The 15,495-nt window shown below is 29.7% G+C and overlaps 1 protein-coding gene across 1 annotated transcript in view; it reads right to left on the bottom strand.

The window, feature by feature from the left end:
- The window catches only part of Cpr50Cb (Cuticular protein 50Cb), a 61,948-nt gene extending 58,914 nt beyond the window's left edge, over window positions 1–3,034 (bottom strand). The window contains exon 1 of the mRNA XM_075309581.1: window positions 2,464–3,034. Coding sequence (XP_075165696.1) covers window positions 2,464–2,493 — 30 coding nt within the window. The 5' untranslated portion in view covers window positions 2,494–3,034. The remainder of the gene's footprint in view (window positions 1–2,463) is intronic.
- Window positions 3,035–15,495: the final 12,461 nt, after the last annotated feature.

Below are 15,495 nucleotides of genomic sequence, written 5' to 3'. Positions count from 1 at the left end.
TATTGTTGTCAATTGTATGCAAATATAATCTATAAGGATATCATCCTAAAAGTATGCATTGATTCGTCAATATTGAAATGCAAAGACTTTCTATTAGAAAGACATAAAACCTAATACGAAACAGTTTTATATAAACATCATATTTTGGAGATTTATCTTTATCGACAACAATGATTGCTAAAGATTACTTATGTAAAGACTTATGCAATATCATATAAAGACTGTCATCCACAATGGCAAGGTATCTTAAAACTTCTTAACATAGTCTTTTAAATCGTAACTTAGTCCATACGTTGTATATATTAGACAAAAAAGGTATATATAGGTAAGTCTACAAATAAATAACGAACCGATGTGGACTTTTGCGCCTTAATTAGAGAGCCAGAATTGAAATATTGGGGTCGCTTTATATGGGGGCTATATATATAATTATGAACCGATATAGACCAATTTTTGTGTGATTGAGGATCGGTCTATCTGAGGGCTATATATATAACTATAGACCGATATGGATTTAGTTAGGCATGGTTATTAACGACCATATACTAGCACAATGTACTAAATATCAACTGAATCGGATGAAATTTGCTCCTAAAAGATGCTCCAAAACCAAATCTGGGGATTGGTTTATATGGGGGCTATATTTGATTATGGGCCGATATGGAGCAATTTTGGTATGGTTGTTAAAGACCATATACTAACACCACGTACCAAATTTTAACCTGATCGGATGAATTTTGCTTCTCCAAAAGACTCCGGAGGTCAAATCTGGGGATCGGTTTATATCGGGGGCTATATATAATTATGGACCGATATGGAGCAATTTTGGTATGATTGTTAAAGACCATATACTAACACCACGTACCAAATTTTAACCGGATCGGATGAATTTTGCTTCTCCAAAAGGCTCCGGAGGTCAAGTCTGGGGATCAGTTTATATGGGGGTTATATTTAATTATGGACCGATATGGACCAATTCTTGCGTGTTTGTTAGAGATCATATACTGACACCATGTACAAAATATCAAACTGATCGGATGGATTTTACTCCTCCAAGAGGCTCCGGAGTTCAAGTCTGGGGATCGGTTTATATGGGGGTTATATATAATTATGGACCGATATGGACCAATTCTTGCATGGTTCTTAGAGATCATATACTAACACCACGTACCAAATTTCAACCGGATCGGATGAAATTTGCTTCTCTAAGAGGCTCCGGAGGTCAAACCTGAGTATCGGTTGATATGGGGGCTATATATAATTATGGACCGAAATGGACCAATTTTTGCATGGTCTTTAGAGACCATACACTAACACCATGTACCAAATTTCAACCGGATCGGATGAAATTTGCTTCTCTAAGAGGCTCCGGAGGTCAAACCTGAGTATCGGTTGATATGGGGGCTATACGTAAAAGTGGACCAATATAGCCCATTTGCAATACCATTCGACCTCCATCAATAACAACTATTTACGCCAAGTTTCAAGTCGATAGCTTGTTTCGTTTGGAAGTTTGGAAGCTCCGGATTTCAAATCTGGGGCTATATATAATTATGGACCGATATGGACCAATTCTTGCATGGTGGTTAGAGACCATATACTAACACCACGTACCAAATTTCAACCCCCTGATTTGGGCTCCGCAAACCAAATCTGGGGGTCGGTTTATATGGGGGCTATACGTAAAAGTGGGCCAATATAACAATACCATCCGACCTACATCAATAACAACTATTTATGCCAAATTTCAAGTCGATAGCTTGTTTCGTTTGGAAGTTAACGTGATTTCAACAGATGGACCGACATGCTTAGATCGACTCAGAATTTCACCACGACATATATATACTTTATGAGGTCTTACAGCAAAATTCATTGGAGTTGATCCAAAGTTGTACTACTTCCGTATCATAAATTGTGGCCTCTAAGTGGTTTCACTGGAAAGTGGAATGCCGTTCGGACTCGGCTATAAAAAGGGAGGTCCCTTGTCATTGAGCTTAACATGGAATCGGGCAGCACTCAGTGATAAGAGAGAAGTTCATCACTGTAGTATCACAATGGACTGAATAGTCTAAGTGAGTCTGATACATCGGGCTACCACATAACCTAACCTAACCTAACCTAACCTATCATAAATTGGGTCTCCATATTACATTTTTGAGAGCTCTTTTTTGTTGGTGTTTAAAAATTAATTGAATTTTTTTAGTAAACAAGTTTAATACGATTTTCTTCTGCTGAATTCTGCTGAAAATAAGTGGGTGTAAAAAGACACCCTTGATATGACATGCTATACATTTTATTTTTTTAACGATTTTTGGATGATTGAAATTTTCTCCTCCAGAAAATAAAGATTTCAAAAGGAACTTTAAGGACAATCTCTATTTTATATTAAATTTCATAATTTTTCTTCAATTATATTATTATTTATATTAAACAATTCTCTGATTGTACGAATGAAATACTCACAATTAAAATCAAATGCTTTAGGGACATCATATTTGCTGCGTTAAAAATCCTGCAAAAACTTCGTTTCGATTTAATCCCAGTTACGTATTTGTAAATAACACTGAAACACACACACACACGAAAATCCACAATTATATTTTTATTTTATTTATTCAATAAATTTTTAATAACTTTCTTTGTTGATGATGTTGGGTAAACAAATATCGGTCAATTTTTTATTAGTAGGTCACACAACAAAAACTATGGAGTAATCCTATTTTGTTAAATAATCCTTTATGGTGAGTTGGTTTTGGTTTTTACTTAAATGTGAAAATCTTAAATTTCAACACTTTGGTGGTTAAAGGTGGAGTTTGCTTTGTTTTTAGTTGTTGTAACACTTTCAATTTGATTTAAAAAAAATCAATGAATTGTTCTGTTTTTTTTATAAATCACGAATTGGTTTTTGGAGCGAGTTTTTTCTATTTAAATTTCGGTTATTTTTTTCTTTTCGCTTATTTAAGGTGTGTGTTAGTGGTTGATAGATAGATAGGTAACCGTTTTGTACAGCACGTTAGATTTGAATTAGGGTTTGAAACAGCGATGCATTGCTTTTTATAACAATTACAGATGATGCCGTTTTCAGTGCTGCTTTGTTTGCCGTTCACTTGCTGCTGAGGAGTAGTTAGATAGTTAGCTTTAACTTTAAGTTTACCCGTTTAAGCATCGCAGCATCATCTTCATCCTCCAAAACGTGAAGCGAGGGTTAAGCTACAAGCAACAATATTAAGTAGCAGCGCTAGCAACAGCTGCCGCATCAGCAGCGCTCGAGATCAGCAACAGAACTCTGGCAATTTTTGAACTGGAGTTGCCAACATTTCAATGTTCAATCGCGCACAGAGTATTGTAAATTCATATTGTTTTCAAATCAAATCATCTCCAAACTAAACTCACAAATGATGATGAGCTGCTGCTGCTGTTGTTGCTCCTCTCCACCAAGATGAAAATGAAAACGAAATACAATTGAAAAAAGTTGGTTGGAACATTAAGGCCAACTATAAAGGGGAAACAATGCATTCTCTGGCACAGTGGGATGAAAATTGCGAATATGGGGAAAGGCATTAAAAATATAAGAAAGGGGAGAGATTACTTTATTTTCTCTAGAAATAAAATTTTGACAAAATTTTCACTAGAAATAAAATTTTGACAAAATTTTCTCTAGAAATAAAATTTTGACAAAATTTTCTGTAGAAATAAAATTTTGACAAAATTTTCTATTGAAATAAAATGTTGACAAAATTTTCTATTGAAATAAAATTTTGACAACATTTTCTATAGAAATAAAATTTTGAAAAAATGTTCTATACAAATAAAATTTTGACAAAATTTTCTATAGAAACAACATTTTAAGAAAAGTTTATATAGAAATAAAATTTTGAGAAAATTTTCTCCAGAAATAAAATGTTAACAAAATTTTCTCTAGAAATACAATTTTGACAAAATTTGCTATAGAATTAAAATTTTGACAAAATTTTCTATAGAAATAAAAATTTTGACAAAATCTGCTATAGAAATAAAATGTTGACAAAATTTGCTATTGCAATAAAATTTGGACAAAATTTTCTGTAGAAATAAAATTTTGACAAAATTTTCTATAGAAATAAAATTTTGACTAATTTTTCTATAAAAATAATATTTTGACTAAATTTTCTATAGAAATAAAATTTTGACAAATTTTTCTTTAGAAATAAAATTTTGAAAATATTTTCTATAGCAATAAAATTTTTGACAAAATTTTCTATAGAAATAAAATGTTGACAAATTTTTCTTTAGAAATAAAATTTTTACAAAATTTTCTATAGAAATAAAATTTTGACAAAATTTTCTGTAGAAATAAAATTTTGACAAAATTTTCTATAGAAATAAAATTTTGGTAAAATTTTCTAAAGAAATAAAATTTTGACAAAATTTTCTATAGAAATAAAATTTTGACAAATTTTCCTTTAGAAATAACATTTTGAGAATATTTTCTATAGTAATAAATATTTTGACAAAATTTTCTATAGAAATAAAAATTTGACAACATTTTCTATAGAAATAAAATTTCACAAAATTTTCTATAGAAATAAAATTTTGACAAAATTTTCTATAGAAATAAAATTTTGACAAAATTTGCTATAGAAATAAAATTTTGACAACATATTGAATAAAAGAAAAATTTTGACAAAATTTTCTATAGAAATAAAATTTTGACAAATTTTTCTTTAGAAATAAAATTTTGAAAATATTTTCGATAGAAATAAAATTTTGACAAAATTTTCTATAGAAATAAAATTTTGACAAAATTTTCTATAGAAATAAAATTTTGACAAAATTTTCTATAGAAATAAAATTTTGACAAAATTTTCTATAAAAATAAAATTTTACAAAATTTTCTATGGAAATATAAATTTGACAAAATTTTCTATAGAAATAAAATTTTGAGAACATTTTCTATAAAAATAAAATTTTAAGAAAATTTTCTTTAGAAATAAAATTTGACCATATCGGTCCATAGTTATGTATAGCCCGCATATAAACCCAGTCCCCAGATTTTACTTCTTCAGCCTCCTGGAGAAATTTCAAACAAATCGATTGAAATTTAGTTCCAGATATCGGTATATGTTTTCTATTAATCGTGCATGAATTGGTCAATATCGATTTATAATTATATATAGCTCCCATATAAAAAAAAACACCCCAAACATTTTATTTCTGGATCCTCATGAAGGAACAAAATTCATCCGATCAGATCTGTCTGACATAGAATCCATATGGATTAACTTAAAAATTAGAAGATAAAGTTAAGAAGTTTTAGAATACTTTGCCACCAACAAGTGTTACCAAAACCCAACTAATTCCATTGTGTATGGCAGTCTTTAGAATAACTTTCCTTGGTGGAAAGTAAATAAGATCAAGCTGCTCGTACTTACGGCCGTATTTACTTGTTGTATTGAAGGTTACACATAAATTGGTATAAGTATTTGTTTCTGGTTTATCCCTGTAGATCTTGTATGATCCAAACGAAGTTATTCCTGTCGAGCATGAAGATCTTACTTTTCATCGTGGTATCGGCTATTCCATGACCTTTGTCAGGTTAACTGGCCTGATGTTTTTTATTGTGCTCTAAATGACAAACTTTATACATGTTTGTGCCACCGTTTTGGTCATACTGTGACACTTTTTATTTGTATTCTACTCATTACTGCCTAAAAATGTGCAACAAAAAACTCTATATGGTTTAACGCGTCAGGCGAAGGAAATAGAATTTGCTCTATTTCCTATTTTGTTCAACAGAATTAAAAAAAAACGGTTTCAAATTATTTGCTGAAAATTTAATGTGGATACTATCAAAATTAATGAAAAGTGAAATTTTAGCCCTAAGTAAAATTCATCCCATTGTGCAATATTTCTATGAAGATCTTCTAGATTATTACTTAAACTACGGACAATGGTAAAAATGATGTTTACGGCTTCTCATATTAAAACTCATTTGTATGGAGAAGAAAGAGTGTTGTTGGTAAATTGTTGCCGCTAACCTAGCTCAATCTTTGAAACTCACTTTCAGTTTTGATTATGAATGGTGGAGGTGTTAATGGTGAATTCGGTTTTTTGCTTACCACCACTGACAATAAAAAATATTCAAGAGCATCACACTCTCAATTGCTCTTTAAAGAGCAATTGTTTTATAGTAACAACAGACATGATAGGAGTACGAAAAAAAAAACTTGTAATATATAGAAAACAATGGCAAAAACAGAAACATAGCAAAGCCAGTGATCATTCAACAACAACAACAACAAAAGAAACAATTTCATAAAGTCATAGACGAAGAGAGATTAATGATCATTTGTTTTGAAATGATCATATGATCATACATGAAGTTAATGATGTTTAAAAAACAAACTATACATAATAATGAAGTTTATACCCTAAATGCATGATTATTAGCTTTCATAATGATGAAGATGAAGTCAGTGGCATGACTTTATGGACAATGTGAAATTAGGAAAATTCTTTTATTCCATTATAATGTGAATACTCATGATTATTATTCCCATGATTATGTTTATGAAAATTGTTAATTAATATCTAATCATCACCATTTCAATGGTTATCATATTGTTGATGTTCATGTGTCTAAGTTTTCAACAAAAAAGGGGGAGGGTAAAAAACAACACCAAACCTCATTTAATTCGATCTCTTCATTCATCTAGCCATTGTGAATAGAATTGTGTCGGTCGTCTGCCTTTTGGCCAACATCCAATCCACAGTATAATTTTCGCTTTTATATTCCTGGCTATTCTTATGTCTTGGCCTTTTTGGTATTCAATGTGTTTTTGTGGTTGTTTTTTCATCATTTCTTCCACATTAACAAGCCAATTCTCAATTGTTTTGTTTATGATTTTAATGTTAAATAAGAAAAATAACTTAAGGTGCTTAGGAATTTGTTAGTTCTTGCTATGTATGTTTTGTGTATGTAATTGTAAACTTTTGAAAGTCCAATCAACTTTAATCATTTTGATCATGTTATAGGTAGCAATTGGAGAGGGAGATTCTCTCTGTATGTGTGTGTAGGTGTGCTTAGTGATCTATTATGGGTAATTGAAGCGGAAATAGTTCAAGAAGTTGCTAAGTACCCATCATAGTTTTAAGCAGCGTATTCGGATAATTAAAGCTCTAGAGCTAAATATGCTGAAGAAATCCGTAACAGGTGGAATGTTGGCGATATCTTCCGGCATTTCAACATACAAATATATATCAAAATGACATTTCTACACGCATAGAAGACATAATGGTGGTGAAGATCATGTGTTTAGCCTTCGTGAAGAAAATTTTTGTTTAGTTGAGGAAATACTATTAAATGATACTTGAACATGCCTTAATTGAGAGTTTTATTTGGTCCCATAAATCATATGCATTTCGCCGTGATCATTTAGTTTTCAAGCATAGCTTTTGGAATGGGGTTCATTTGTAAGATGCTTTCACAAAAAATTTTGTCAAGATTTTATTTCTAACGAAAATTTTGTCAAAATATTATTTCTACAGAAAATATTTTTAAACATTTATATTTATATTTATATTTATATTTATATAGAAAATTTTATTTCTAACGAAAATTTTGGCAACATTTTATTTCTGACGAACATTTTTTCAACAATTTATTTTTATGGACAATTTTGTAAAAATTTTACTTCTACAGAAAATTTTGTAAAAATTTTACTTCTATAGAAAATGTTGTCAAAATTTTACTTCTATAGAAAATTTTGTCAAAATTTTATTTCTGTAGAAAATTTTGTCAACACTTTATTTCTATAGAAAATTTTGTCAAAATTTTATTTTTATAGAAAATTTTCTCAAAATTTTATTTTTATAAAAAATGTTGTCAAAATTTTATTTTGATAGAAAATGTTGTCAAAATTTTATGTTTATAGAAAATTTTGTCACATTTTATTTCTATAAAAATTTTCTCAATATTTTACTTCTATAGAAAATTTTATCAAAATTTTACTTCTATAGAAAATTTTGTCAAAATTTTATTTCTATAGAAAACTTTGTGAAAATTTTACTTCTATAGAAAATTTTGTCAATAATTTATTTCTATAGAAAATGTTGTCAGAATTATATCTTATATCTATTGGGTGAACTAATCTCCTGAGTTTGCTGCAAGGTTGTAGTTTCAAACCGAAAGGTTATTTCGATCGGATGTAAGTATGATTTCAACAGGCGGACGGATGGACGGCGGACATTGCAAGATCAGCTCAAAATTTCACGGCAAACAAGAAACAGGGTACCTGATGCAATAAAGTAAAGCTCTATATCTTTTTAATAATTTTTTAAATTGTTATTTTGTTCAGCACCGAAAAAAGTCGGAAATAGCGTCAAATTTCGAAATCAGTTTAGATTTGTTCATATTGGCTACCTTCAAAAGGCTTAAAAAGCAATCACACGCTGCATGAAAGTGCCTCTGTGGTATCGTGACCCATTCCCAGCGGAGCATCCTCTTGATATGATCGACACTTTGGTATTTTTTAGTGTCCACCTTACTCTGCAAAATCCCCAAGGCGCAAATGTGCCACACATTGAGATCCGGGGATTTTAGTGGCCGTTGTGTGGCAAAAATGAAGGAAATAATCTTCCTTTTAAGTCATTCTTGCTTGACGCAAATTGAGCGCGATAGTGCTGAGTACACTGTTTTCACCGAAATCGCAGAAAATGTTTGGTGCTAAGCCCATGGTGTGCGGCGGAAATATTTTTTTTGTCCATGTCTTCAATACTGTCTTAAGGACATTTCCCTCACGGTTAATGAATACGAGCGGGGAGGCCCACACCATTACTATCGCTGGCGCTTCTTATGGCAAATCGAAATTGTAAACCCGATCATTTTGTTTGATTACAATCTGATCAATGAGCCATGGTTTTTCATCGGAAAAACACAAAATTCGGTAAATGACCACTTTCGTGCAAGCAAAGCTCTTTCAAGTCTAACTTTGTTTGTGCATATATGCGGCCAAAAATGCTTAAAAATTATTTCCTCCCGCTAGATCTGTACTAAAGGCTATGGAAATTCGATCTAGCCGGCGTTTAAAAGAGTATAGCTAGACTTGTATAGATTGCGAAAATGCTTAAAAATTATCTCCTCCCGCTAGATCTGTACTAAAGGCTATGGAAATTCGATCTAGCCAGCGTTTAAAAGAGTATAGCTAGACTTGTATAGATTGCGATTCGGCATTTCGTTATCTTGTGTGTAAAAACTCTGAATCTTTTAGCTGCTGGCAAAAGATGGCAACTCTGATGAAAGGATGTTTTAAAGCCAACTGGTAAAGCAGTTGTATTAACCCTAAGCTATATCTTTATATTCTTAAAAATTCTTATGAAATTATTTCGTTTAGTTAGTTTGTCAATGGAAATCGACCTTTATCTTCATTGTCCGTTACCACTTCAATATCAAATCGGCAAATTTATGTGATCCATAAACCATCACCTCCTTCATCATCATTGGTTATTGAAAGTCATCAATTTAGCAAAATTGTCAGTCAAATGTCAAAATATTTTTTTTGTTGTTTTTGCTTTGAGTTCCATCGTATGCTGCTGGTCAAAATCATTACTGTCAAAAGTGTTATTTGTTGTGATGAATAAGTGATGAAATAAAATCATGTCTTGATAAGACATAGATTGATTAATAGCCAAGAAATACTAAATGTTGCATCAGCCGGAGCTAACCTAAACATTCACAATCGAAAGGCATAAGTTTGGTTCATTCTATTCTGATTAAGACAAATTAATCAGTCACTAATTACTTGTATAAGTCAAAAAATTGTGGTGAACTTAAGTCATTAGTAGGTTTTTGATTAGATTTTTAGAGTAAGCAATAATTTATGATAGGTACAATAAAAGTTAAAAAAACTATGATACCCTAAACCAATCCTAGCTTAGTTGAAGTTATACAAATGTGTATTTAATTGTTGGAGTTGTCGTAAAGGTAGGAAATAACTCTTACATTAAAGATTTATTACATGGTTATTATCTTTATAAAAAAAAAAAAAAAACAAAAAACAATCATTAGAACATAGACAATGTAGTATTGATGTTTTCTAGTAATTGAACAAAAAATATAAATTAATTAATAAAATTATTCATTTTGGAATGTGTGTATTGTAGACATATTCGTGCATATTTATGTATTTAAATTCGTGTCATCTATCATTCTCGCTATTGCTAATGAATAGATGAGGTCTGCATATTAGATGCAACATAAAGAAAATTTATTAAATGGAAATGTTAGACAAAGGAGTTAGCAAATAGACCATGTGGAAAAATCTCTATGTGATTTTATGCCATCCACGAATTAGTGTGGCTGATATGTATAGCAACAAATTTGAGGTTGTCATTTCTAAACCGCTCGTTAGACAACTGATCTATTGCATTCAGAAAAAATCCATACGGCCAAATAAATTGATAAAATTCCAACAAATATTGTAAGAAAGTAAAGAAAACTTTATTTTGAAGATAAATTTCATTCAATTTCGGTGAGGATAATATTATATAAAAATCCCTACAAAAAAGGATTCTCCCTACATCTGATATCACTGATCAAAATAGGCTATGGTTAGAGCCCTCTACCATTTGATTTTGCATAAACCTTTTATTTGCTCGTAACAATGATACTGGCAGTGTTGCATGGCGCTAAAAAAGTGGTCAATAAAACCACCAGAAATGATGCAAAAAATTATGGCCAAATTTGATCGAAATCCCCAAAATTATGACCAAATTTGTTTGCTCGTGAGTTGAAGATATCGCGAGAATATATGTAACGCATATTGAAAAATGAGCTTGGACTAAAGACGTTAAAGTTCCAAAAATTAAAAGAACTCACGGATGAACAAAAAAAAAAGTTAGGGCCTAGGTTTTGGTTTCGCTTTCCTTAAAGTGGCCAGATGTTAAACTTCGGTTTCATCGATGAGAATCAATTCCAAATTGAGCAGTTTGTGAACAAACGAAATAATCGTATACACTTGCCACAGAGATAAGCTGAAAATATACATCTTCGATTGGCCACCAGAGCTACTGCGCTGCCAATGGAAATGGTGTGGGCCGCCGTAAAAGCTGATGGTCGCTCCCCGCTTGTATTCATCCACCGAGGAAGAAAAATAGCTGCCGAAATGTCCTGTAGGCAGTATTGGAGTCCTGGACAATAATAATTTGGTCGCAGACCCTGAACCATTCTAACAGGACACATCACAATTGAAATCAGCACGTGTCAACCAAGAATGGCTTAAAAAGGAGGATTCTGGATTAATTTCTACCGCACCATGGCTGGTGACATTTCTGAGTGTTTCAAAGCTTCTCTTCACTGCAATATGGAACGCCGTTCGTTTGTCATTGATCTTAACATGGAATGGGGCAGCATTCAGTGATAAGAGAGAAGTTCACCAATGTGGTATCACAATGGATTGAATAGTCTAAGTGATCCTGATACATCGGGCTGCCACCTAATCTACCGCACAAAGACCACCAAAATCTACCGATCACAATCTCTTGAATTTTTCCGCCTTAGGAAGTTCGGAGGGTAAGGTGATCTCAAGACGACGATACACACCATATTGAGCACGCCTATTTGGGGACCTAAAATACCTCAGGATTTCTAATGTCAGGAAAATAGGATAAAAACTGCCCAAGAAATCAAATGAAAAGGGAGATCGGTCTATATGGGGGCCACACCAAACCATGGACCGATAAATACCATATACCGTACACTTATCTTCGGACCTAAAATACCATTTTTGAAATAAGAATCGCGGTTTCTGGACGCCGAAAAAGTCAATATGGGTGCTTCTCCAAAACATTGACCGATACACACCATTTTCGACATGGCTATTTGTGGACCTATATGCATCCAATTTCACGAAAATCGGGCAAAATCTACGGTTTTTAACCCTTCGGAGGGCCGGTTTATATGGGAGGTTGGCTCAATTTTAATGAAATTTCCTCTGTGTGGAATCCTATCGCGTCAGCTACTTTATATTTTATGCCCACAAATCTGATATTTTGTTTTTACTTCGCCTTTTCAAATTTAAAAGTAACTCCATAATTCAATAAAATTTCTTCATTACACCCTAAGTTTTTGTGCAATTGCTTATACGCTTATGTGAATATACAACAGACTCTATACTTGTAACATCATTTCTGCTTGCACTTATATATCGAAACCTATTAATTGTTTTTAAATTGTTAATGCCTGTTGTCTCTTTAAATTGTTTATTTGTTTTTACCACTTACCATTGCTTTTAATTCCACTTGGATAGCAATTCAATGTTGTCTTCTACTGCTGTCTCCAGTAATGAGATGAGTGGATGCAATGGTAATGGTGGTCGCTTTCTTGACCAGTATATCGGACTCTCCTCCCTCGGTATATATCATGGAATTTTATACATATGGAGCGGTGGGGTATGCTATTACTATTATAGTTGCTCGTAATAATAACGATGATGATGGTGATGATGCACTTCTTTGTTTTTACAAGTGTATCGCTTAGTGGTAATGACTGCTCTGTAATGGCCAAAGGAAGATGTCGAAAAGGGGCATTGGAATGCAAGGCCTTTCTAAATTATTTTTTTTTATAAAAATATTTTGACAACATTTTCTATAGAAACAAAATTTGTGCAAAATTTTCTATAAAAATAAAATTTTGTCAAATTTTCAATGGAAATAAAATTGTGACAAATTTTCAATGGAAATAAAATTGTGACAAAATTTTCTATAGAAATAAAATTTTGACTAAATTTTCTATAGAACTAAAATTTTGACAAATTTTGTATAGAAAATAAATTTTTGACAAAATTTTCTATAGAAATAAAATTTTGATTAAATTTCTATAGAACTAAAATTTTAACAAAATTTTCTATAGAAATAAAATTTTGACAAAAATTGACAACATTTTCTATAGAAATGAAATTTTGACAAAATTTTCTATAGAAATAAACTTTTTACAAAATTTTCTATAGAAATAAAATTTTGACAAGATTTTCTATAGAACAAAAATTTACACAAAATTTTCTATAGAAATGAAATTTTGACAACATTTTCTATAGAAATAAAATTTTGACAAAATTTTCTATAGAAATGAAATTTTGAAAAAATTTTCTATAGAAATGAAATTTTGACAAAATTTTCTATAGAAATAACATTATGACAAAATTTTCTATAGAAAATTTTTTTTATGGAAATACAATTTTGACAAAATTTTCCATAGAAATAAAATATTGACAACATTTTCTATAGAAATAAAATTTTGACAAAGTTATCTATAGAAATAAAATTAAAAAAAAATTCTATAGAAATTAAAATTTTCTATAGAAATAAAATTTTGACAAAATATTTTTATAGAAATAAAACTTTGACAAAATTTTCTATAGAAATAAATTTTGACAAAATTTTCTACAGAAATAAAATATTGACAAAATTTGCTATTGAAATAAAATTATGACAAAAATGTTTATAGAAATAAAACTTTGACAAAATTTTCTACAGAAATAAAATATTGACAAAAGTTGCTATTGAAATAAAATTATGACAAAAATTTTTATAGAAATAAAATTGTAACAAAATTTTCTACAGAAATCAAACTTGACAAAATTTTCTATAGAAATGAGATTATGACAAAATTTTCGATAGAAATAAACTTTCCACAAAATTTTCTATACAAAATAACATTTTAACAAAATTTTCTATAGAAATAAAATTGTGACAAAATTTTCTATAGAAATAAAATTTTGACAACATTTTATATAGAAATAACATTTTGACAAAATTTTCTATAGAAGTGAAATTTTGACAAAATTTTCTATAGAAATAAAATGTTGACAAAATTTTCTATAGAAATATAATTTTGACAAAATTGTTTATAGAAATAACATTATGAAAAAAATTTCTATAGAAATAAAATTTTAACAAAATTTTTTATGGAAATACAATTTTGACAAAATTTTCCATAGAAATAAAAAATACTGACAAAATTTTCGATAGAAATAACATTTTGACAAAATTATCTATAGAAATAAAATATTGACAGAATTTTCTATAGAAATAAATTTAGACAAAATTTTCTATTGAATAAAATTGTGACAAATTTTTTTATAGAAATAAAATTGTGACAAAATTTTCGATAGAAATCAAATTTGACAAAATTTCATGTAGAAATAAAAGTATGACAAAATTTTCGATAGAAATAAACTTTTCACAAAATTTTCTATAGAAATAACATTTTAACAAAATTTTCTATAGAAATAAACTTTTCACAAAATTTTGTATATAAATAAAATTTTGACAAAATTTTCTATAGAAATAAAATTGTGACAAAATTTTCTATAGAAATAAAATTTTACCAAAAATTTTTATAGAAATACAATTTTTGCAAAATATTTTTATAGAAATAAAATTTGAACAAACTTTTCTATATAAATAAAGTTTTGATAAAATTTTTTATAGAAATAAAATTTTGACTAAAATTTCTTAGAAATAAAATTTTGGCAAAACTTTTTATAGAAATAAAATTTTGACAAAGTTTCCGATACAAATAAAGTTTTGACAAAATTTTCTAAAGGAATAAATTTTTTACAAAATTTTATATAAAAACAAAATTTGGACAAAATTTTCTATACAAATAAAATGTTGACAAAATTTTCTATAGAAATAAAATTTTGCCAAAATTTTTTTATAGAAATAAAATTTTGCTAAAATTTTTTATAGAAATAAAATTTGAACAAAATTTTCTATAGAAAAAAATGTTGACAAAATTTTTTTAGAAATAAAATTTTGACAAAATTTTGTGACCAAGACCTATTAAGAAATTGGATCAAATAACTTGGTGATTATACACAAAAATATTTTTTTCTGAATTCAATGACTTTCAGGAAAATTTTGTTTAAAATGGTTTACAAACTTTACAATTGCATTAGAATGCTCTGTTCTAATGGTCTAAAAGGCCTATCCTTATAAGGCCTTAATATATTTCTCTTTCATTATTGCTTCTCACATCATTTTCTTTGGAGGTGTTTGTCATTATTGCTCTGTAACAATATCAATTGGCAAGTAGTATTGAATGAATTGTAGTTCAGTGGTTTGGTTTGTTGGTTTTTCAAATTGTATTTAGTTTTTTATTGATTTTTGCTTCGATATAGGGATTGAAGTACCATCATTGATCATTGGGTAATAAAAACGCAATTATTGAGTAATAGTTAAAATTACAATTAAATTTGTATTCTTTCATTCGCATTTTCTGAAGAGTGGAATCACATATCATTGCCATATGTTTCGCTTGGTGTGGTGACCGACTACATATAATCACGAGAAAACAGAAAAAAAGGCGCAATGTATAAATGTTCGATCACGGCGTTCATGATGAAAATGATGATGATGATGAAATTTTAATGATCCCTTCATGCAATACATTGCTGGTTTATTTACACTTGTTGGCCAATAAACAAATGTAAGCCTCTGTAGTGGTTATATAGCCAC

Source organism: Haematobia irritans, chromosome 5 (genome assembly GCF_050003625.1).
Source record: "Haematobia irritans isolate KBUSLIRL chromosome 5, ASM5000362v1, whole genome shotgun sequence".
NCBI lineage: Eukaryota > Metazoa > Arthropoda > Insecta > Diptera > Muscidae > Haematobia > Haematobia irritans.
This window is presented reverse-complemented; position numbering and strand designations above follow the sequence as displayed.